Here is a 22,842-nt window from a genome sequence, read left to right on the forward strand (position 1 = left end):
CTTTGAAATTTGTCGGCTAACGAGAGTTGCGCGAGAAAGTTTCATCTGACCAACTTTCACGTACTTTCACGTACGTACATTGCTATGTTATCTATAAGTCCGAACGTGAAGTAATGTGTAGTTTTACAAAATCCATTGCTGCACCTCAGAACGAAAATGCGAACTATAGGGATTTCATACCCAGGGGCGTGCATCAGTCTGGCCAATATTCGAGTAGTGAAAGTGTGCGTTTGTTTCCAGGAGGCGGAGGAGAGTTGTCAGTATGCCATGCTCTTTTTCTATTTTTAACAAGCTTTTTTTTAGTGTTTCAGTTCAAAATGTGCTATTTTGTTATGATTTTCCAAGGTTTACATTTTTACCTTTGTTGGAAGCATCTATCATTTGGTTCTCATTGTAGCAATTGGTACGGCAACGGTCGTAATTTTGTTTTGACTTATTAGAGCGATGTATTTGATTGCTATTTGTTTGTTTGTTTGTTTGTTTCTTTCTTTATGTATTTATGCAAGGGAATGACTCAAGGAAGGGTTCATACTTCCAACTCCGGCGTCACATCGCTCTTTTAGTTAGATCTAGGATTAGGGAAAGAACTGGCTTTGGACTTCTAGAATGTACAATTCCTGCCTTTGCCTAGTGGGAGTGAAGATAACCAGAGAAAACCTAGTCAAACCAACGACAGCGTACCGACGAACCACCGCCAGAGGGAGTCCGTCTTCAACTTTGAGCGACCAAAGTGATGATAATTTTATTTGCGATCAACACGGAGTATTAACACTTGCTTTCCAGGCAAAGGGTACCACAATTACCAGGATATATTGTGCCTCACTGCTGCGTGCATTGCGGGATTCTGTGAAATCGTGGCATGCTGACAAAAGTTGTTCGCCTCCTGTAAAACAATGCTCCCGCTCTTTGTTCGAATGTTGGCCAGACAGATGCATGACCCTGGGTATAAAATCCCTCATAAATTGCGTTTTCACTTCACCGAACACTATCTTCATTCTACTTCTTCCCAACCTGCAGTTATTTTTAGGGGCAAGTACTACTGCGATGATGCAACACTGCATTCTGAGGTGCATTAATGGATTTTTGACCACTATACCTTACTTTATCTACAGATCTATAAAACAGCAAGAGTGCAGAGTCACGAGTTGTACATTACCACATGACCTACATAGGCATGCAGAATTACATATGCAAAATTTCATTGCTCTACGGTATGTGAAAATGGGCTAGGGTAAAACTTTCTCGCGCACCTGTCGTTAGCCGGCAAATTTCAAAGAAATCACAAATGTGCAAATTACTATTCATTTGCTACCCACCGTTCATATAGATGAAAACATTCCAAAGTACTTGTAGAATATCCTCTTGCCAGGAATGCATCGAATAAGTAGTCACCCTATATATATATAATACGCAGATGATGATATATCACTAGAAGCTGTCAAGTTACAAGTAATCCCTCATAGCATAGATGTTTATGTTCTCATGTTTTGTGGGAGCGTTCTCGTGTTCGATTCCTGGATCACTTGGTCGAAAAGGAGTTGCAGATTTTTCAGGCTAGCCATAATGAGTGAAGTTTTCTTAGCTTTTCCTCATTCACACCATAAGTGGCAAGATGGAACTTAATATACAGGTCTCAGGCTGCTTGCTTCATTCGTTTCTGCCTTTTCCCAGATAGTGTGCTCGCGTCATCCCTCAGATTTTGACGGGCCATAGATTCTGGTAATGTATAGAAATATGTATAAAGTAAATAACACAACATTACCTTACAATCCACAATAGATTTTGTTTAAAACTACATTTATTTTTATGTAAGTTCGCTATCAGTGTACGTTGGTCAGTTTTCAATTGAACGATAGTGACCAATATAGAGAGGTTTCACTGTATTGTGAATTATATAGTTAGGACGTAGTACTTATCGACTTGTACAAACAAACCCTAAATAGTATTTAGGCTAAGGATTATTAAAAGAAGCAATGGAATTATAGTATTAAAAAGTATTTAAAATCATTTGGAACACAGCGTTTTTCATTTTTAAAGTAAACCTTCACGAGAAAATAAAGTTTCTTCAAGACTAGGTTCAACTAATTTTTCGACTGTTTCAAAATGTTGAATTTCTCTGTTTGTTATGAATCATCCTTATGAATGCTTTAGGATACAATATGGTCGAAAATATTAGTGTTTGGACAAAATTGTGGACGATAACAGATAATGACAAAATCGTAAAGCGTCTGTTCTCTTCTCATTCTTTCGTCAACCGTCTGTGCTAAATTTTCAATGATAACAGAGGGTCGTGCAATTCCTTTCCCAACGTGAAGATTGGTGCAGCCGTCTTTAAAAACTCTAACCCATTTCCGTACCATTGCATGACTCACAATGTTTTCTCCATACATATCACTAATCTGGCGATGATATTCAGCAGATTTCACGCTTTTAGCAGTAAGAAAACGAATAACATTGCGTTTTTCACAATTGGTGGGATTCTGAATCATCGTAGGCATTTTAACTACCGTAAGACGGGGTTACCTTGCAGCAGATTTAAGGAATTTTAAAGAAATTGCATGTAACTTACAAAGATAATGTTTTAGAACGCTGTATTTTAAACATATAATTAACATATATAATATGCAGCATAAGGAAAAATGCAAGTGCATTAGTAAATATTTAGTATGACCATAGTTATTGAAATATAAACTTTGGTTCAAAGTTAACCCATATGTAAGGATACTTTGCACAACATAGAAGAACGTGTGCTCAACATACAAATGTAATGTTTCTGTGCAATGTTTTCCCGTCAGTATTTATACATTTCACTTTTAACACAAAACTGCATGCAGTCTACAGAACTTCACTCAGAAAAGCTGAGTGCTTTAAGAAATCACTAGACTCTCGGAGGGGCTTGAAGCTTATACGCATAGGAATGACTAACGTTAGAAAAAAAAGAAGTCATGCAATTTGGGTGGGCTTTATCCTGATAGCTGCAAACTCTGTAAATATTCTACTGTTTACGTTTGTGATGATATTCTCGTACATATAAAGCAACCAAGGGAAATCAGTTGACGGGGATTTTTCTCCGTTTCTTGAGTTAGCATTTTTGTGGGGTATATGCTAAACTATCAGAATGTAATTCCTGTGCTGGTAGCAGAAAATACATAATTTTCCTTACAAATATCGATAATTCATACTATGTACTAATACCAGTACCATTATTCTAATATCAATATTTGTAGTACAAGGCGGGAGGTACCAGCAGTAGTAATTTCCTATCTGAGGGATAACTTTGACCGGTGCAAATTAACCCAGATTAGAGGCTCAAACCGCCTTCTCCCCGTTTTATTTTTATGACTGTAAAACCTTTCACACTTCAATTTCACATATTTCTTCAAAGTCCCATTATACACAGTAGTATGGCACGAAAATAACTTAACTTTGACGGAAATTCTTGTAGATGATATCTGTTAAATTTTGTCGGCCCATACCTATACAACAACAAATCCTCCCGGTAATTAGAACTGAAGTTAACCGCCAATATTATAGCCAAAAGACAGTTAGATGTTCCGTCTTACCATGGCAGTTGAAACTTTCTTTTTACAGTTCATGGTTTTACCAACAGAGGACCGTGCAATTCTTTTCATATTTTGTGCAAAGTTACCCCTGATGTGCAACGTAGTCTTTCTGTACTTACAAAGAAGTGTAAACATATTCCGTATTTCCGTGTCGAATATTTCCGTGCCGAATTTCAAAATAGTATTTACTTTTTAAAATAAATTATGCCTTAGTTTAGAAAGAATGGATAAAGTGAGAGAAATTATGACTATAAAAATTCCGTCTCTATTTTCACTTACAGAATAAGTTCATGGAGATTGAGAGCTGTGCAGTATCTGCTTCTGTAAACAAGACGGGCAATATGAGAAGTAACAATTCAAGTATTAGAGTTGGGTATAATCCTGTGCAACTATTAGGTTTTTTGTGCCAGTAAGTTTCTTTGTGTACAACATTCTATTGGGTAGAACTAGGTAATTATTTATAACATTTATTTAATACCTACACAGCAAAGAATGAGGTGTTGAAGTAACACAAAATGACAACCACTTCATCGTGTTACTTGTGTGTCAATTCAACACCAAACATTTTTTTTCAATCTACCCGTTTAAAGGATTGCGCCCTTTCCTCGGGGAAGTGTTGCATTGATTTTGTGGAGGCTATAACAATTATGGTTGGTCTAAGGGTTTTTCTCTTTATTCATTATTTTAAAGACATGAACATATATACATTAGAAATAAACTTGAACTGGTGATAAACATAAATAAAATAATAATAACAGAAATTTGCAGGGAGGCGATGAGTAATATGAAACAAGAAAATAACAAAATTAGTGCAGTGCATTAGGTTCAGTGCGTGAATATAACAACAAATATGAAAAACATTAAAAAGGAATAACTATTCATAGCAAAAACATAGCAGGAATAATAGAACTCATAGCAATAATTATTTGAAATGATGATGAAATGAGAATGAATTGTTCTGGACGCCAGAATACGAGGTTCTGTTAGTGAACAGATGCGGTTAACTTCTGTTCCTGCGGCTATTCAGGAACTGATGTAGACAGGGGAGGCCCATGTTAGTAGGTATTTACTGTGCATATGATGGATATATGGAAGATGACAGATGACGTGGATGATATATAGCAAATACTTCTGGGTCTCGGTCGGCAGGATCTATTTGCAAGTGGTACAATGTAAGATAGTGCTGTAGCGGAGAATCAACGTATCGTGGTGGTGCATCATTGTCTCGGTCACAGCGTATTACGTCCTGAAGCATGGGGTGTTGTAAGTCAAAACGTTGCGTAATATAACGGATGCGAAGCTGTTCTAGATGGGTAAGCAATGGTGGAAAATCTATGAGGTCATAGAGGAGTCTAGTTGGACTTGGTAATTTAATTCGATAGGCCATTCTGAAAGCATGTCGCTCCATTATAGACAATTGTTTATAAAATTTGTCGGGGGCAGCGGCCCAAGCTGTATGGCCGTAAGTTAAAGTAGTCCTCATAAAAGCTTTGTAAGTATGGAGGACAGTAGGTGGTCGTAAACCCCAGCTGGTTCCAACTAAGCGTTTAAGGAGATATAGTCTATTCTTGGCTTGAGTAATAATTTTCTTAAGATGCGGTGTCCAAGTGAGCTTTGTGTCAAATATCACCCCAAGGTAAGTAAGAGAAGATGAAAGAGGAACTGGCGTGTTGTGCACATGAATGTTTAATAGATTTGGATTGCGAAGCACTCTGGATCACCTACCAGGTGGTAGAAATACAATAGATTGTATTTTCGCAGAGTTAATACTGAGTCTCCAGTGGACAAATGTGTCGATGGCTGACTGCATTAGTCTGTTGATTCGTTGGATATTACGAGCCGATGTTAGAAATGCTGTGTCGTCAGCGAATTGATAGACTTGGACGTGAGGAGTGACCTTGAGATCAGCAACGTAAAGTAAGTACAGCAATGGAGACAAAGAAGAACCTTGAAGTTCGCCAGAGTGTAAGAAAATTGGGTGTAATAGAGCGTTGTTGATAGAGATGTATGCAATACGTCCGGTTAAGAAGGCATTGATTAAGCGTATATAAGATATGGGTAGCAGATAATGATGTAATTTGTATATCAAGCCAGGATGCCAGACTTTATCAAATGCCTTTTCCAAATCAAATGTAACTAAACAACAAGGAAATCCCTTATTACATTGGTTATAAATGGTAGTGGTAAATCGCAATAATTGATCTAGTGTGCTGAAACGCGGTCGGAAGCCAGCTTGATGGATTGGCAGAGGATTGTATGTAAGGAGGTGTTCTTGAAGCTGTCGAACGAGTATACGTTCGAATACTTTGCAAAGACAGCTTGTTAAATGGATTGGACGATACGACTGGACATCAGATGGTGGTTTCTTTGGCTAGGAAGTAAAAGAACTTTGGAGTATTTCCAATCGAGCGGAAAGAAGCCAGTTCGAAGGATGAACGTATAAATATGACTGAGAATCAGAATGAAAGAAGGAGGTGCATGTTTGATGAGAGTATATGTAATGGAGTCGAATCCAGGCGCTGTATTGCGTTTTGTTGCTAAAATAGTTCTGATGTCATCTGGGTCTATAGCCTGAGTTAGTGGATTATTAGGTTCCAGAACATGCTGGTCAGATGGTTGTAAATGAGAAGGTGAAGGATCAGCGTGACGGTTGATCGAAGATTGAAGGCGTTGTGGTGTGTGCCATCCAGGAAGCGGAGTGAACACCAAACACACCACCTTCAGAGCATATCAGAAATAACTCGTTACTGGCTGAGTATTTGCATTGGATTTTATTGTTTGGTATGAGCAAAGCTTTGCAAAATATAGTTTGCATTTATGGCAAGTAACTAATAATATTCTATGTTTTATATAATCGGTCGCAATAATATTGTTGTCAACCTGTGAATCATCTGACAAGAGTTACACATATAGCAGTGCTTCCATCTATTTTCTGTATCTGTTATTCTTGTGTCTTACCACGTATGAACAAAAGGTGGCAAAACTGTTTTCTATGTAACTGTTGTCAGACGATTCACAGGTTTACAACGATATTATTGTGATCGATTACAGAAAACAGAACATTATTCATTACTTGGCATAAGTACCAAATATATTTCGTAAAGCTTTGCTCATGTTAAAAGATAAATACCAATGCAAATTCTCTCAGGTAGTAACGAGTTATTTCTGATATGCTCGGAAGGCGATTTTCTTGGTGCTCATACTTAACCAAGACGCATAGCCTCTCTTGTGTTTCTTACGGTGTCAGAGGACCAAGTATTGCAACACGTACTTGCGAGCATAACACAATTAGAACACTTAGAGGATTGACGAAAGTTTTCACTTTCGGAGGGCGCTTGCTTTTTGAATCTCATCTATCACCCTTCTTTTCGTTTGCATCTTCATTTGGGCTTCGGCCGCAGGCTCCCTACCTATTATGGCGGATCTTAGCAATGCTTCCGGCTCATCGCACCTCGGTCAACAAACTCCAGCTAATATAGGGCCAAACGGTCGGCAGAAGACTCAACCCCGGATTGTTACCGGATCGCTACGGTCAGGACTTCCCACCACTGTTTCTGCTACTTACGCTGACTGCGTCACTAAAGGGCAGCGCATTCCCTCTCGGTCTCTCTCGGATGGTGAGCAATCCATAGATCCGAAGAAACAGCGAGTTACATCTATTATTGATCCAAGTATGAGCAATACCATGGATTGGGCATCATCTAATTCAGTCGATAACTCCAAACACACATCACCAACCAGACTCTATATATAACTTCCTTCTGACAGATTATGATCAAAAGTATAACACCGTTAGAGCAGTTTTTCAGCAGTTGATTAAATATGTGCCTCGTCCTGAGATACGCGAAATCGTCAAAACTCGCAGAGGCATTACACTAAAATCTACCAACTCAAATTTTGTATCGCATGTGCGAAACAAGGCCACTTTAGAGATCTTTGGACCAAAGGCTAAACTATCCGCACTAACTCCAAGTGCACGTAAAACTCCTCCTCCTCCTAGGCGATTGCCAGTGCTATCCGTTATTATACGAGGAGTTGAGCCCGATCTCACCGATGAGGATATCTATAAGGAATTACACCAGGAAGGATTTCCTGTAAGGCGATGTATCCGGATAAAGAACGCTAATGGTGCAACATATCTTGTACGGGTTCTCACCGATCAGCCACAGTTGATAGACCAGCTTTTGTCCACTGGAGCTTACATTTACCAAAGACGTTGCAAAGTCGAACCTTCTCGCACAGCTCCTCCTCTTCCGTTAAGATGCGAGCGATGTCAACTGTATAATGCACATCCCACATCCGAGTGTACTAACGATATTAAGTGTGGCTATTGTTCATTACAACATGCTACGAAGAATTGCCCCAATCAAAAGGCGCCACCACAGTGTAGTGCGTGTCCTGAAAAACATCAAACATACAGTTACAGATGTAAAGCAAAGCCACAACCGGAACCTTCTAAATCAAAACTTGTTGCACCCATAAGGTCTGCTGACCGTCCCACTCCACCTGCAAACTCTTTACTTCATCCTGTTACTGTTGAAGATCTGCTCCGATTCCTCACGATTAGTCTACAGAACATTCATCCGTTTCTTCGAAGTCACATTCTCAACCAAATCATCCATGCAGCAAAAATTCTGTTTAACCTTCAGCTCCATGCAACCTATTCTGGACCAACAGTTCATTTTCAAATCCAACCTATCGAAGTTTACGTTTAATATAGCAGCTTCCATTTGCAATATTTTTTGTCTTTTCGTAATGGCGTATAGCTTCTTATTTATAAACATATGCTCACTATTGACCCATCAAGTACTATTCACGCAGTTATTACAGCAAGAACACATCTCAACCTTCGCACTCAACGAAACTTATCTGGCTCCTTATCTACAGTGTTACATACCAAAATATAACGTCATGATGCTACGTCCGGATCACGTCTGTATGGCGGTACAGCTATCGGCATTAACACTCGTCTACTATACCGCACTGTTACCATGCCTCAAACTTTCAATCTGCCGGAATACAATGTAACTATTCTCTATCTTCGTGGTCGTACAATCACATTTGCCACAATCTATGTTCGGCCAGGAAAGATTCTCAACTATGATTTCTTTCGTTTCATTGGTACACAATTCCGGCATTATATTATCATGGCAGACTTGAATTTCCATAGTAGAACACACCGCGACAAACAGCAATTTCTTGATTTTATACAAACTTCCACTACAGGAGAATTTCACATCTTGCCACAACCTACGAGACCAGCTAGCAACACAACGCCTGACGTAGTAATAACCACGTCTTCTCTTTCGCCTCTTATTAACATTACTGTACTAGATTCCATCGGCAGCGATCATGTTCCTGTTAAACTAGAACTGCAGTGTACACTGAAGTTGTCAAAGCACTTACTAGCTAGAAATATTTTTCTATATCATAAGGCTAATTGGGATCAATATCGACGACGCCATTAGCAAACTCACTATACCTACTTAGCAGCATAGTCTTGATCACGTCATCACTGACCTTACTGCAGCAATTCAAGGAGCAGCGGAACATTCCATTCTGACTACTGATGTACAACCGCATAAACCTACTTTGCCACCAAGATATCTTACACTAATTTCTGCTTCACGTCGAGCTTATCGTGAATATAGAACCAGCGGCAACTTGGAGGCTCTGCGCTTACACCGCCAATATCTCCGAATAACACACAACTATATTGTCGCATACAAGAAAAGACAGTGGATTTTAACGTGTAATACTCTTACTTCAGAAACTCATCCCAGCAACTATTGGCGTAAATTCAAACAACTTACTGGCAAAACGTCTCGTACAACCCTATCCTCTTATTCACACACATCAAGCTCTTAATAATGACATCGACAAGGCTAATATTTTTGCTACATTTTTCCAAGAAGTCTTCACTCCTTTTCTGGACCGCACACACCGCATCGCCTTCAAACTTCGATCAACCGTCATACCGATCCGACCGATCCTCATCTACAGCCTTCTGACCACCATACTCTGGAACCTAATAATCCACTTAATCAGGCTATAGACCCAGATGATATCAGGACTACTTTAGCAACCAAACGCAGTACGGCACCTGGATTCGACTCCATCACATATGCTCTCATCAAACAAGCACCTACTTCTTTCATTCTGCTTCTAAGCCTTATTTATGCTTTTACCCTGCGCACTGGCTTCTTTCCGCTCGATTGGAAGTATTCTAAAGTTCTTTTCTTTCCTAAGCCAAAGAAACCACCATCCAACGTACAGTCGTATCGCCCGATCCATTTAACAAGTTGTCTCTGCAAATTATTAGAACGTATACTCGTTCGTCGGCTCCACGACCACCTCCTCATGCACAATCTTCTGCCGATCCATCAAGCTGGGTTCCGACCGCTCTTCAGTACACTCGATCAGCTCTTATGACTCGCCACTGCTATTTATAACCAATACAACAAGCGATTTCCTTCTTGTTGAGTTACGTTTGATTTGGAAAAGGCATTTGATAATGTCTGGCATCCTGACTTGATATACAAATTACACAACTATGCTGCCCATATCTTACATACGATTAATCAACACTTTCTTAACAGGACGTCTTGCATATATTTCTATTAACAACGCTTTATCATACCACATATTCTTACATTCTGGCGTAACTCAAGGTTCTTCTCTGTCTCCTTTGTTATATTTACTGTACGTTGCTGATCTCAGACTGACTCCTCACGTCCAAGTCTACCAATTCGCCGATGACACAGCATTTCTCACGACAGCTTGCACTACCCAGCGTAATAATAGACTCATGCAGCCAGCTATCGACACATTTGTCCGTTGGTGTCAGTTCTGGAGACTCAGTATTAACTCAGCGAAAACACAATCTGTAGTCTTTCTACCACCACGTAGACGATCCAGAGTGTTTCGCGATTCAGAGTGTTTCGCAATTCGCGAAGTTATTAAATATTTTCTTGGACAACACCCCAGTTCCTTTCACATCATCTCTTACTTACCTTGAGGTGATATTTGACTCAAAGCTTACGTGGACTCCGCATCTTAAGAAAATTGTTACTCAAGCTAAGAACAGACTAAATCTCCTTAGACGTTTAGTTGGCACGAGCTGGGGTTTAAGAAAACCTACTGTCCTCAACACTTACAAAGCTTTTATGAGGACTACTTTAACCTATGGCCATACAGCTTGGGCCGCAGATGGCGACAAATTTTATAAACAATTGTCTATAATGGAGCGGCATGCGTTTAGATTGGTTTATCGAATTCAGTTACCAAGCCCAACCAGACTTCTCTACGATCTCATAGACTTTCCACCACTGCTCACCCATCTAGAACAGCTTCGCATTCGTTACATCACGAAACGCTTTGATTTACCACCCCCATGCTTTAGGATATACTACGATATGACCGAGACAATGATGCACCGCCACGATACAGCGACACTCCGCTCCAACACTATCTTACACAGTATCACTTGCAAATGGATCCTGCCAATCGAGGCTCAGAAGTATTTGCTATATAGGGTGTTTAATAAGTAATGGTCATAAATTAAACCGTAGATAGTACACGCCAAAACTAATAAAAAAGTCTTAGTAAACATGTGTCCGCAAACGCTTCGTAACGGAGATAGGGGCGTCGAAAGTGTGGGAAAATGAAATTTAGAGACGAATATCTCAAAAAGTATGAATCGGACAGTGGGCGGTCCAATGAATGACTATCGAAGTCAGACCTGCGCTATGCAGAAATGCATGGTTGATAACTCTGCAATGCGCGCGCAAGGGATTCCCCCAAAAAAGGAGGGATTCCCAGAAAATTGTCCAAGGAAATGGGGCTCGAGATGAACATCGAGAGCGAGTTTATCCACCAGTAATTCATAAGTCGTGGTACCAGGTCGAAAGTTCGAAAAGATACAAAATGGCGGACAATGTTTACGTGCCGTGTGTTGTTGCATAACCAGCAGGAAATGAGGGAGGCAATCGAAGTGTGGTGATGTACGTTGTAAATGGCTCCAGGGAGAATTCCGACAACTAATGCATACGTACAAGTGTAGCAGCATTTAGGTAAATCAAACGGTATGCAAGGCAATGATGAAGCATTATGTGCTAAGCAGTTAACGAATATCCGGAAACTGGGTTGCAATGGGAAAAGCATTACAACATGCGTGTATGTGGGAGGCGAATATGAAACATTCCGCATGTTGAACGCGTAAGTGTATTACAACAAGTGAAAAATGATGGACATGTCGTGTTTGTCCATATCAACAAACAGAAATCGTCATGTTGGTAATGTGTACTGTATTAATCATAAGGTAAACAGTAAATACCCAGATGTGTAACTACAAAAGAGTTGCATAAGAAATTAACCTACTTAATCATTAAAGTAAATGTTGGAAGTGTCGTCCATTCATGCGAATGCATGCTCGTACCTGTCTTCGCAAAGATCCACGTACTCGTGATAACATGTTGGCATCCTGTTGAATATGTCCGCAACATTGTTCAATCCTTTCTCGAACGTCTTCTAATGTTGCAACATGGGTAGAATAAACTTGCGATTTCACGTGGCCTCAGAGAAAGAAATCTAAAGGATTTAAGTCCGGGAAGCGCGGTGGCCAAGCAATAGGACCCCCACGTCCTATCCACTTTCGTCCGAATCGGGCATGTAAATGTTCTCTGACACGGTTAAAGAAATATGCTGGCGCTCCATCATGCATAAACCACAGTCGCTAACGCCTATCGAGAGGTATATCTTCGAGTAGAAGCGCCAAATCGTGTTGGAGAAATCTCAAATATGGGATTCCAGTTAATGCATTAGGAAGAAAGAATGGCACTACGAGCTGATCACCTAAGTGCTTCCCACACGTTTAGGGAAAACCTACGCTGATGTCCTAACTTCACTATTGCAAGTGGATTCTCAGTGGCCCAGATATGAGATTTGTGAAAATTTACAATGTCATCCTGGGTGAATTGTGCTTCATCAGTAAATAGGACGTCATCAGTGAATTGATGATTGCCAGTAATTTGTCTTCGGAGCCACTGACAAAACTGCATTCTCACCGGAAAGTCTGTGGGGTCAGAGGTTGGACATATTGCAGACGGAATGGGTACAACTGCTGTTCATGGAGAATGTGCCATACGAAAGTATTGGATACGCCTTCGGCAAGTCCCACACGTCTTGTGCTCGTTCCTGGGTTTTCGTCCACTGCCTATAGCACGCGTTCCGGGAATCCCTCCGTTTCTTTGGTGAATCCCTTGCGCGCGCATTGCATAGTTAACAACCATGCATTTCTGCATAGCGCAGGTCTGACTTCGATAGTTATTCATTGGACCGCCCTCTGTCCGATTCATACTTTTTGAGATATTCATTCTTTAAATTTCATTTTCCCACACTTTCAACAGCCCCTATCTCCGTTACGAAGCGTTTGCGGACACATGTTTACTAAGTCTTTTTTGTTAGTTTTGGCGTGTACTATCTACGGTTTAATTTATGACCATTACTTATTAAACACCCTGTATATCATCCACGTCATCTGTCATCTTCCATCTATCCATCATATGCACAGTAATAATAAACTAACATGGGCCTCCCCTGTCTACATCAGTTCCTGAATAGCACCAGGAACAGAAGATAACAGCATCCGTTCACTAACAGAACCTAGTGTTGTGGCGTCCAGTGCAATTCATCCTCATTTTCATCCTCGTTTCTAAATATTATTGCTTTGAATTGTAATTCCTGTTCCTGTTTTTCTTATTTGTTATTATATTCACGCACTTAGCCTTCATGCACTGACAGTTTGTTATTTTCTTGTTTCATATTTCTAATAGCCTCCATGCACATATTACCTTTGTTATTATTATTATTATTATTATTATTAGGTTTTTGTGTCACCTGTTTCAACTTATCTCTATTGTATATATATGTTAATTACTTAAAATAATGAATGAATAAAGGAAAACTACTTAGACCAACCACAAGTTTTGTAGCCTCTACATTCCTAATACAACACTTCCCCGAAGAAAGGGCGCAACCCTTTAACCGGGTAGACGACAAAAAATTCTTGGTGCTAAATTAACACATAAGTAACACGCTAAAGTGGTAGTCATTTTGTGTTGTTTCAACACCTTATTTTTTACAGTGTACCATGCGATATAATACTTTTGCATCGATATATTGTATTTTAAGAAATAAAACTTTTGAAGTCTTTTCCTCTTATCCTAAGTTGGCAGGAACTCAAAGATATATATTTTAATCACGTAAGACCGTAGCCATAGGAGCTACATACGCGGTTCTGATTGGTTGAAGTTATCCGTTTCTCGCCACGTTGTGTACATATAGAAAAATCAAACGCTGGCTGCTGTCGTCCTCATAGCACAGTTGCTCGGCAGACGCCGTGCAGTTCACCTCGTTGTCCGGTAGGTGTTCGAGTGGAAGTAATGAGTGTCTTTACTTGCTTCAACTCAACCTGCATTGTAAAGTGGAGTATTTTCTACTACCTAGTACTCAGTGTTCTATTTACTCTTTTGATCATATTGTGTAGTGTGAAGAACAGGTTTACCTTCTAAGTGCATCATGTCCGTTATCCGAGTGAATACTTTAAGTTTGTCGTTCCGAGATGTTGCCAACAAGCCTAATGCATTATGCTTGCATGAATGGCTCCGCAATATTTTTAATCTCTTGCTGATGAAGTTGTTAGTATTGAATTTGATTATAGTCGCAAACAGTTATATGTTAATATCGCAAGTGCTTTTTGAACAAATGCTGTTTCGAGTGAATGAAAAGGTCAGTTATTCAGATGATCTTTGTACATATAAAATATTAATTGATTGTACCAGTTCCAATATTATGACTGTCTATTTTCATTTGGTACCAAACGAGTTGGAAGATCATCATATTTCCTGTGTGGTATCCCAGTACGATGAAATTAAATCAATTGCAGACGAAATGTATTGTACTGGACATATCTATAAAGTAAGAACTTTGAGAAATTTAATACGTATGTGCATTAAGCGCCCCATTCCTTCTTCTGTGACTATCTGCGGTTTACATTTGTGGTTAACGTATGGAAGTCAAGTTAAACCTGCGCCATTTGTGACTCGCCGAATCATTTTCTGATGGAATGTACAAAGCACCGTGTCCTTCCAGCCGTAACAGCTTCAGTATCTAGTGTCCCACCATCTAGATCCCCGCCCATGCCCGGCACTTTGAACAAAGTGGTTCCTCTGCCAAACGTTCTTTCGTTTACTAGTTTTCCCGTATTAAGTGAGAAACGTCCTCCAACTTTACTGGAGAACCTTCCACCTCCAACTGCAACTTCTGAAACTACTTTTCCTAAGGCGCACAATGCAACTATAACGATATTTTCTGGTTCTTAAACACTAATATTGAGCCATAAACACACAAATTACCTTTTTGCACACTTTGTTTAATTATAATGGAGAAGCGTATACAATTCACTTTCTATGCAAGTTTCTAAGATGCCTGCTTCACCTACTCAATAATTCTATTATATCTCCATTGTCATGACGACGACATGAAAATTAGATTACATAAAAACATTTGAATATTTTTTATATATTAACATTATAAATATATTATTTCTTTGCCTTTCTTTTCTTCTATTAGCAGAATCTGCCTAGTATATATTTAAAATACATTACAGGTAAATACAGGTAACCCAAAATTACTGGTAAATAATAATTGTTACAAGTAAAATATACAACATACTGCTGTAAAACCCAACCCACTTGTCCGCTTGATATTTCCCACACTTCTACAGCTGAATCTCTCACCAGTTCCCCTGCTATCACCTCCCAAGAGACCCTTGCTTCCAATATATTACAGAGTGACTCATCCAGTTCGAGTACCATAGCGAATATTGCTTCCGATTTTCCACAACAGAATATTACTGTTTCAGCATCTTCAGCATCGGAGATTGATACGCTACCTGAAATCGCAGTAAGTGTTCCACCGTTAGTGGTCATTGATGACTCCCACCAGGAAGTGAGTGATTCTTTCGATATAGATTCACCATATACAGAAGAATCCCAATTCCCCTCTCTGCGCGAGAAGAAGAGTCGCAAACGTCAATCTCAGTCTTCACCTCGTGATAAATCCAGTAGAGCTAATAAACTTCTGAAAACTATAAGAGTGATCTTCAAGTAAACAACAATTGTGTTTCTGGTTTCACGAGGTCACGAGTAGATCCCCATCATAGTGAAACAAGTCCTAAGGCAAATGATAGTGCTGTCTCCCCAGACAAGTGACCAAATCACCTCCCAGTATAGAATGGGAATGTTTGCGTGTGTTTTCACCCATCTTTGTTTATTCAAGTGTATTGTGTCGTTTCATTGTGTCCTGCTTCTTTGGTGTCTTTTTATTTTTCTGTGGCCATTAATTATGTATGCCACGCGTATAGCCACTATTAATGTCAACGGCATTTCTAGTCTTATCAAGCAAAAAGCACTAGCCGATTACATGAACAAATTGTCTCTGGATATAATTTTGCTTCAAAAATGCAATGTTGACAATGTCTCCTTTCTTTTTAATCATTTGTAGGAAGTCAATCCTTAAGAAACTGATTCTGGAACATCTATTATATATCGCAAACATATCTCATTAACCGCCTTCTCAAAATATCTGTGAGGTCGTATTATGAGAGCCAATTATGAAAATATACACTTTAGTAACTTATAATCGCCGTCTGGGAATAATAAACATGCCGAGCGAAATTTCTATCTCCTCGACTTTCCAACGGAGTTACATTCTGGTGCCAGAGATTTGATCTGTGTAGGAGACTACTACGCAGTGTTAGATCCTACAGACTCAAGTTTTCGTTACAATACCTCTTCTACATTGCGTAATTGGTTCAAGACTTAAAGTTAGTTAACGTATAGCGTCATTTCAAAGGTAACGCCCCAAGGCACACTTTCTTTCGACGAAATGAGTCCTCACGTTTAGATAGGATCTATGTCAATACCACCTTAATTAATATTGTGTATGCTAGTATGCTTTTCTGATCACTGTGCTGTAGTTTTCACCATTGACTTACGTATCCGTAAGTACTTAAAGCCATCCTCTGGTCACTCAGAAACAGCATAAGGATCAGCAGTTGCTTATTACCAATAGATGGAATTATTTAATGCACTTTAAATCTCACAAGAAAAGTTTGTTTTCATGGTGGTTACATCACATTAAGTCGTCTTTCTGGTGTATCTGTAAACAGCACAGAAAAGACAGATCCTCTCTTCCTAAGGAGCAATATAATTATTATCATAACTCATTATGTGACTACTATAAAGAACTTGCTCTAGGAGTAGACGAACTTCCTCGTATTAAGGAAATTAAGGCGATCCTACTCACTTTACGTCGAAAAAAATTAAGTTTTTTTTCACGGGAAGCAAAACAACGATGCCTCAGCATGAAGTTCCCTCTTTACATACAGTTTTCCATGAAAGGCAAAGAGGTAAACAAAAGCTTATTTCCAAGGTCACCTTTCCTAACGGTGAAGTTCACGAGCATGATCGGGTACTCTCAGCTCTGTACGATGCATACCAGAACCTATATTCCCCCGCTCCAACCAATCCTCTGCCCCTTCCTTCGAGTATACGACCAGTACTTTCACCCCGGAGGCTAGTAACATCCTCAATGCGCCCTTTACAGAAAGAGAATTCAATCAAGTTATTTTTGCGGGGAAGTTAAATAAATCTCCGAAACCGGATGACCTTAGACTAGAATTTTACAACCAATTTCACAACATTCTTACGCCTTTCCTCACTTAAATGTACAACGAACTCCCACTCAGTCCCACGTGCATTTATTCCTTTACCGCTGGTATTATGGTACTTGTACGTAAACATGGAGGTGCGCATGATTTTGATAATTTTAGACTGATTGCCCTCCTTAATGTAGACCAGAAGATTTTATCTCGTTGCCTTGCGTCTCGTTTAGAACAGTTTTTAAATCAGATCTTACACAATGATCAGTATGGTTTATAACATACAAAACCTATGGTTTTAGCATTAAGTAATATACGAGAAGGTATTCATTGGTGTCAGAAAAGTAGTTCTCCGCAGGTCGCTCTGTTAGCTCTTGATTTCCATAAGGCACATAACAGGTTGCCACATGGTTATATGTATATAGTACTTGAAAAATATGATTTCGGAGATAGTTTTCTTAATTTGATTAGATTTCTATATACTCAACGATATGTAAGATTTAAAGTTAATGGTGCACTTACATATCCTATCAATGTACGTCGAGGTATTGCACAAGGTTGCCCCTGTCTTCCATTCTGTATAGCATGGTTCTTATTCCTTTTGTCTCCACATTGCAACAATACATTAATACCTTAACCTTTAAGGTGCAACACCGTTAAAATTACAAACATTTATAGACAATATACATTCTTTTATTAGCAGTCCACAAGAACTTCACGTATTTAAATCCTCATATCGAACTATGAGTGTATTTCAGGTGCTGTTCTCAATATACAAATGTCACGCCTGATGTGTATAAATGCAGCTGACCATCACATGATTTGTCCTGCTATTCCTTTTACTGATTGCATCAAAATCTTGGGCGTAACTTGTCAACCTCGCATAGCAGACACAATCTTCATGCCACAACTTGTACTTTGGTTGCACTCATAAAACATTGGGTATTTGTAATATTTCTTTGTGTGGTACTTGTTATGTTCTAGATACTCGAAAGTTGCTAACGAAACACAGCTATATGGTCTCAGTATAAAGAAAATTCATTGCCCGTATATCCAGAACAACTCCTTCTAATATTCACTGTACGTCATTCATGCTGCTTCCGGGTTATCCATTTTATCCCAGCACCAAACATAACGCAATTTTATGGATCACGTCCCAAACTATCGATATTCTGTTATGTAATGATTTGAATGCTAATGTGATTTAGTACGTCAACCAACTCTCGTTACGCATGCAAAATATAGCACTTTCAATTCGTAAAGAAATGTTTGCTAATTTTCTAGCAGCAATTTATTGATGTGTCTATTGTATGTTTTTTATGTAATTGGCTGCTCACAGTACTATTTTGTTTGTTAATCCTTTCTGATGTCATTGACTAATAAGAGTATAATAATGTATTTAAAAAAGCTGAATGTGCTAGTGCAACGAGACAGCAATGGTAATCGCTTTTGGCGTGGGTTCAAACCCGGCCCAAGGAAAGTTTCCTTTTTATTTTCATATCAATTTTATCATTAAAACAAGATTAAAATAATACTCATTTACCCTTGTACGCATTGTATAATGCATAAAAAGTGATTTATTTACTTTACGAAACATAGATGAGCGAACGCAGCAAGCGAAGGGGGTTACAACTCTTGCAGAGCTGGTTTTTTCACCTTTACATGATAGCATCACGTGACCTTACAGCATACTCGGGGGTGTGTCTAAATTTGAACATCACCCGCTTCCTTGTGACCAAAATGCATATTTTTAAAGGGTAGCTCTTGAAAAAAAATATGCATCATGTTCTTACGAAACGTAACCCAAACAATTATATTTTTGTTTTTATCAACACACAAAGCGACAATTTTCTTCTATTACTATAATAGACAATACATGAACCAGAAGGTTTTTACAATCGCAATCTGCAAGCAATCAGAAACGTGTATTTAGTTCCTATGGGTAGGGTTGAGGATGAAAACTGTGTTGCAGAAATACTAGAGATATCTCGTCCTCTTACTTCCTCACAACTTTCCATAACCCATTCACAATTGTCACACTCCTCTTGCCAAAAGCTTTTTTTTTTTACCATCCGAATCCACAAAAGAGCATTGAACTCGGTTTTTAAGACTTCCTTGCTGTATTGCAACAGTCTCCTTCGTATTCAGTGAAATGTGAGTTTCGATATTGAGGTAAGTGATGATAATTTCACAAAGCATAAAATATTTGTTGACCACAAAGTCAGAAATCTCTAAAGCCAGAAAAAAAGTTCTTCCTTAACTATCTGTTGTCTAAATGTCAGTTGCTCCTTGTCATAATTTGTAAGATTTGCTGCAAGTTCGTCAGTATGTTGCAAATTTCCTATATTTATTTTTTATTATACATATTTTACCTCGTACATTTTGTCTCGTCTCGAAATTCGAGGCAGGAATATATTTTCGAGTTGAGACACAAGTCCAGACATCATTTTCTCGAGACTAATTAAGACAATCTTAAATCTCCACTCGAGTGGCCTCGTGTGCATCCCTGCCAAGAGGACCGTTATGGGAAAAAATAAGTGGTTACTAAATGATATCAATACTAATATATAACAATTATAATACTAAATATTGTATATCTTGTATGTCTTCTGTATGGATTCTGGATAGCAATATTTTGAAATACAGAAGCTTGATAAGTTTATATCTGAGAGATTTCACAATACTATTACCTCCTGTCCAGCAATACTACAAACACGAACTGGCGTCGCTATCATTATAGCGTCTCATATTTAATGTATAGGAGTGTCGAGGCGGTGCTACTGAAATGCCATCGTAGTGAACCGTACATAATCAGTCTTTTCCGTGCACAATTTTCCTTCAACTGAATGCTGAAACAGTGTCAGGAAAATAGTACATTATCTACGTGAACAAGAAATATAAAATGAAAACTATTGGATATTTTCTTTCTCGTGGACTTCATTCATATTTAGACCAGGAGAACCCACCACAACGTGACACGCCCCAGATATAAAGTCTTTCACAGTGTACTTTCAAGTACATCATTCATCGCCACCTAGGCCTACTGTCCATACATAAGGGGCGGGTTATTATCCTCTTTTATTTAATTTGATACTTATGTTACCTTACTGTCTTCCAAGTGGGATTTCAACCAACATCAATAACACATTATCGCTCAAGAAGACACACACTTGGTCTTGCAAATAACAGTAACAAGTGCAAATAACAGTAATACCTGTAATTTGTTAGAAAATCACAGTTTATAAAGATACCCACCATCGCTAACGTACTGCTTCCTATAGAGACACACGCAATAATGCAGTTAATGCAGGGATGCAAATAAGCAACAAAATTATACTACCCCAAGACAAAAAACTACTAGGTCACATCCTACAATAGAAATCATTTACTTACCTGCAGTATTATATTAAATACTCGCCCGCACCAATGGTTATTTGCATCCCTGAGTTAATGCATATCAATCTGCAAGCATATAATCAGTCTATAAACAATTATTTCACATACGACAAGAAAATCGCATTCCCAAATACATTAAGATATATTTTAAAGAAAGAATTGCGATGCGAAAGAACTTTATCAAGTATCTCACATATTCTGAACCTGTACGAAAGTTTTCCTTATATTGAAATATACTTTTTAAACAGATTTATTTATATGATTCATGTTTGAAAGTAAGGTGTATATAGATAAGAACTTCCTTGTAATAAGATTCGTGAAACATTTAATTTATTAAAAAAAGCAATTCTTTTGCATAAATTGTCTTCACTCTTCTTCATTGAAACCACTTTATTTCGTTTACTAGGCTACTGACTACTGTCCATCATGTATCCTTCTGGTGGGACAAAATAAAAATTAATCTTATAATCTTTCATTTTCATTAATCATGCGTTTCCTGAAGTACATACAAGTGAGACTTGAAACTATAATTTCTTTTCATTCTATTCTGTTCTTATCATAACATCAATTTAGTTCAATATTTTCAGGTACAGACTTAGATCCGAACCACGTATGTAAAAATTGATGCAAATCAAGGGTGATGATGGAATATCGCGAATGGATTCTCTAATAGATCAAGGGACAAGGGGGTAGTTATAGCTCCTCCCTTTGGAAATTTACGCCACTATATTAGTAATGTTCCTTAGTCTTTAGATGAAAAAAATAGTTGTTGGTCAACATATAAGTGCAGCACCTAGGTCCTGGGCCCTTAGCCCTTTAACGCCAATATATTTTTATAAATATCAATGGAATCTCTTCAAATTAGGGTGACCAGATGTACTGATTTTGCAGTACCATACTGTTTTTAAAGAACTGTCCTGCCTGTTACGAAGACGCCTGGAAAATCGAGAAATGTCCTTCTTTATAAAAATATCCTGAGAAATGTCCTGAGTTAAACTATTTGCAATATTTTAATATTTCATTCCTTATTCACATTTTGAACCACATGCACTCCTTTTCTGAATGGTGAACTTCCGTGTTTTTCAACGTTCCTCAGAAGATTATTGCAAGGAAAGGAGAACAATAAACCAATTGTTTTGGAATACATTGTTTTTACTGAGATGGTCTTTTTGAGATATCAATAAGGCAGGTACGAGACTTATCTCAGTAATTTAATGGGGTAATGTTCAGATCAGCTTGAAGTATATTAATAAATAGTCTGGAAAGAAGCAAACAATTCCTACCTCTTTGATGAAATCACAAATGTAAAGAAGTATGCTACTTTTGAAATAAATTAAAGAATAGAACACTGCTCAAATGAGGGTAGATTTAAGATGGAGTGAATTATTCAAGCATTTTCAAGAAGGTTTTATTCCATATTTCCGAGTTTTATTCCATATTCCCGAATATTCAGTTCAGTATGTGCTTCCTTGCCACAAACGCTCCGACTGAGAGGATATTTTCTATAATGAATAATTTGTGGACTGATGAGAAATCTGTTAAAAACTGAAACTCTTGAACAGCTAGTATTAACGTTTATGAAAAAAAAAAGTTTGCAAGATATTTGATGAATAATATGAATAAGACAAACCATGTATTTATGTTTCATCAAAATTTTATGCTTCTTCGTACTTAATTTTTTAAAAATTTTTATTTTATTAAAGTGACTCCTTTATGTTGCTCTATCAAATTGTTTTAAACTGTTTGATCGATTTTGTATTTGTCACTCATCAAAGTGTTTGGAGTTGTGTTGAATTCCTTCAATACTTTTGTTGAGTACTTTTAAAAAAACAAAACAAAAATGAATGATTAACTTAAAGTTAACGCTAAATGAAATAAGAAAATGCGTATTGCCGACGCAGTAAACTATCATATACTATTATATTTGTGTCCGACTTTCGGTAGCCAGAATCTGGTCACCCTACTTTATATGCCCGTAGATCAGACTGTCAGTGCAACAATGGAACAAATTATACTCCGATCGATTTGCAATAGTGAGGTTTTCAGTTTACGTAATGAATGATATGATGAAGGATATTTAAGAAAATTTCCCTAAAAATGTCCCTTGTCGTGACTCTTTCACTTATTACGTGGCATCACTTCAAGCTAGGTGACTAATAA

General features: G+C 38.2%; 1 protein-coding gene across 2 annotated transcripts in view; it reads left to right on the plus strand.

Moving 5' to 3' along the window:
* The window catches only part of LOC145685834 (uncharacterized), a 220,526-nt gene that overhangs the window by 108,484 nt on the left and 89,200 nt on the right, over window positions 1-22,842 (plus strand). For both annotated transcript variants that reach the window (XM_081758426.1, XM_081758427.1), the window contains exon 3: window positions 3,845-3,972. In XM_081758426.1, coding sequence (XP_081614552.1) covers window positions 3,845-3,972 — 128 coding nt within the window. The remainder of the gene's footprint in view (window positions 1-3,844; window positions 3,973-22,842) is intronic.

This window comes from Thermobia domestica, chromosome 5 (genome assembly GCF_964235325.1).
Source record: "Thermobia domestica chromosome 5, izTheDome1.hap1.1, whole genome shotgun sequence".
NCBI classification, from domain to species: Eukaryota; Metazoa; Arthropoda; class Insecta; order Zygentoma; family Lepismatidae; genus Thermobia; species Thermobia domestica.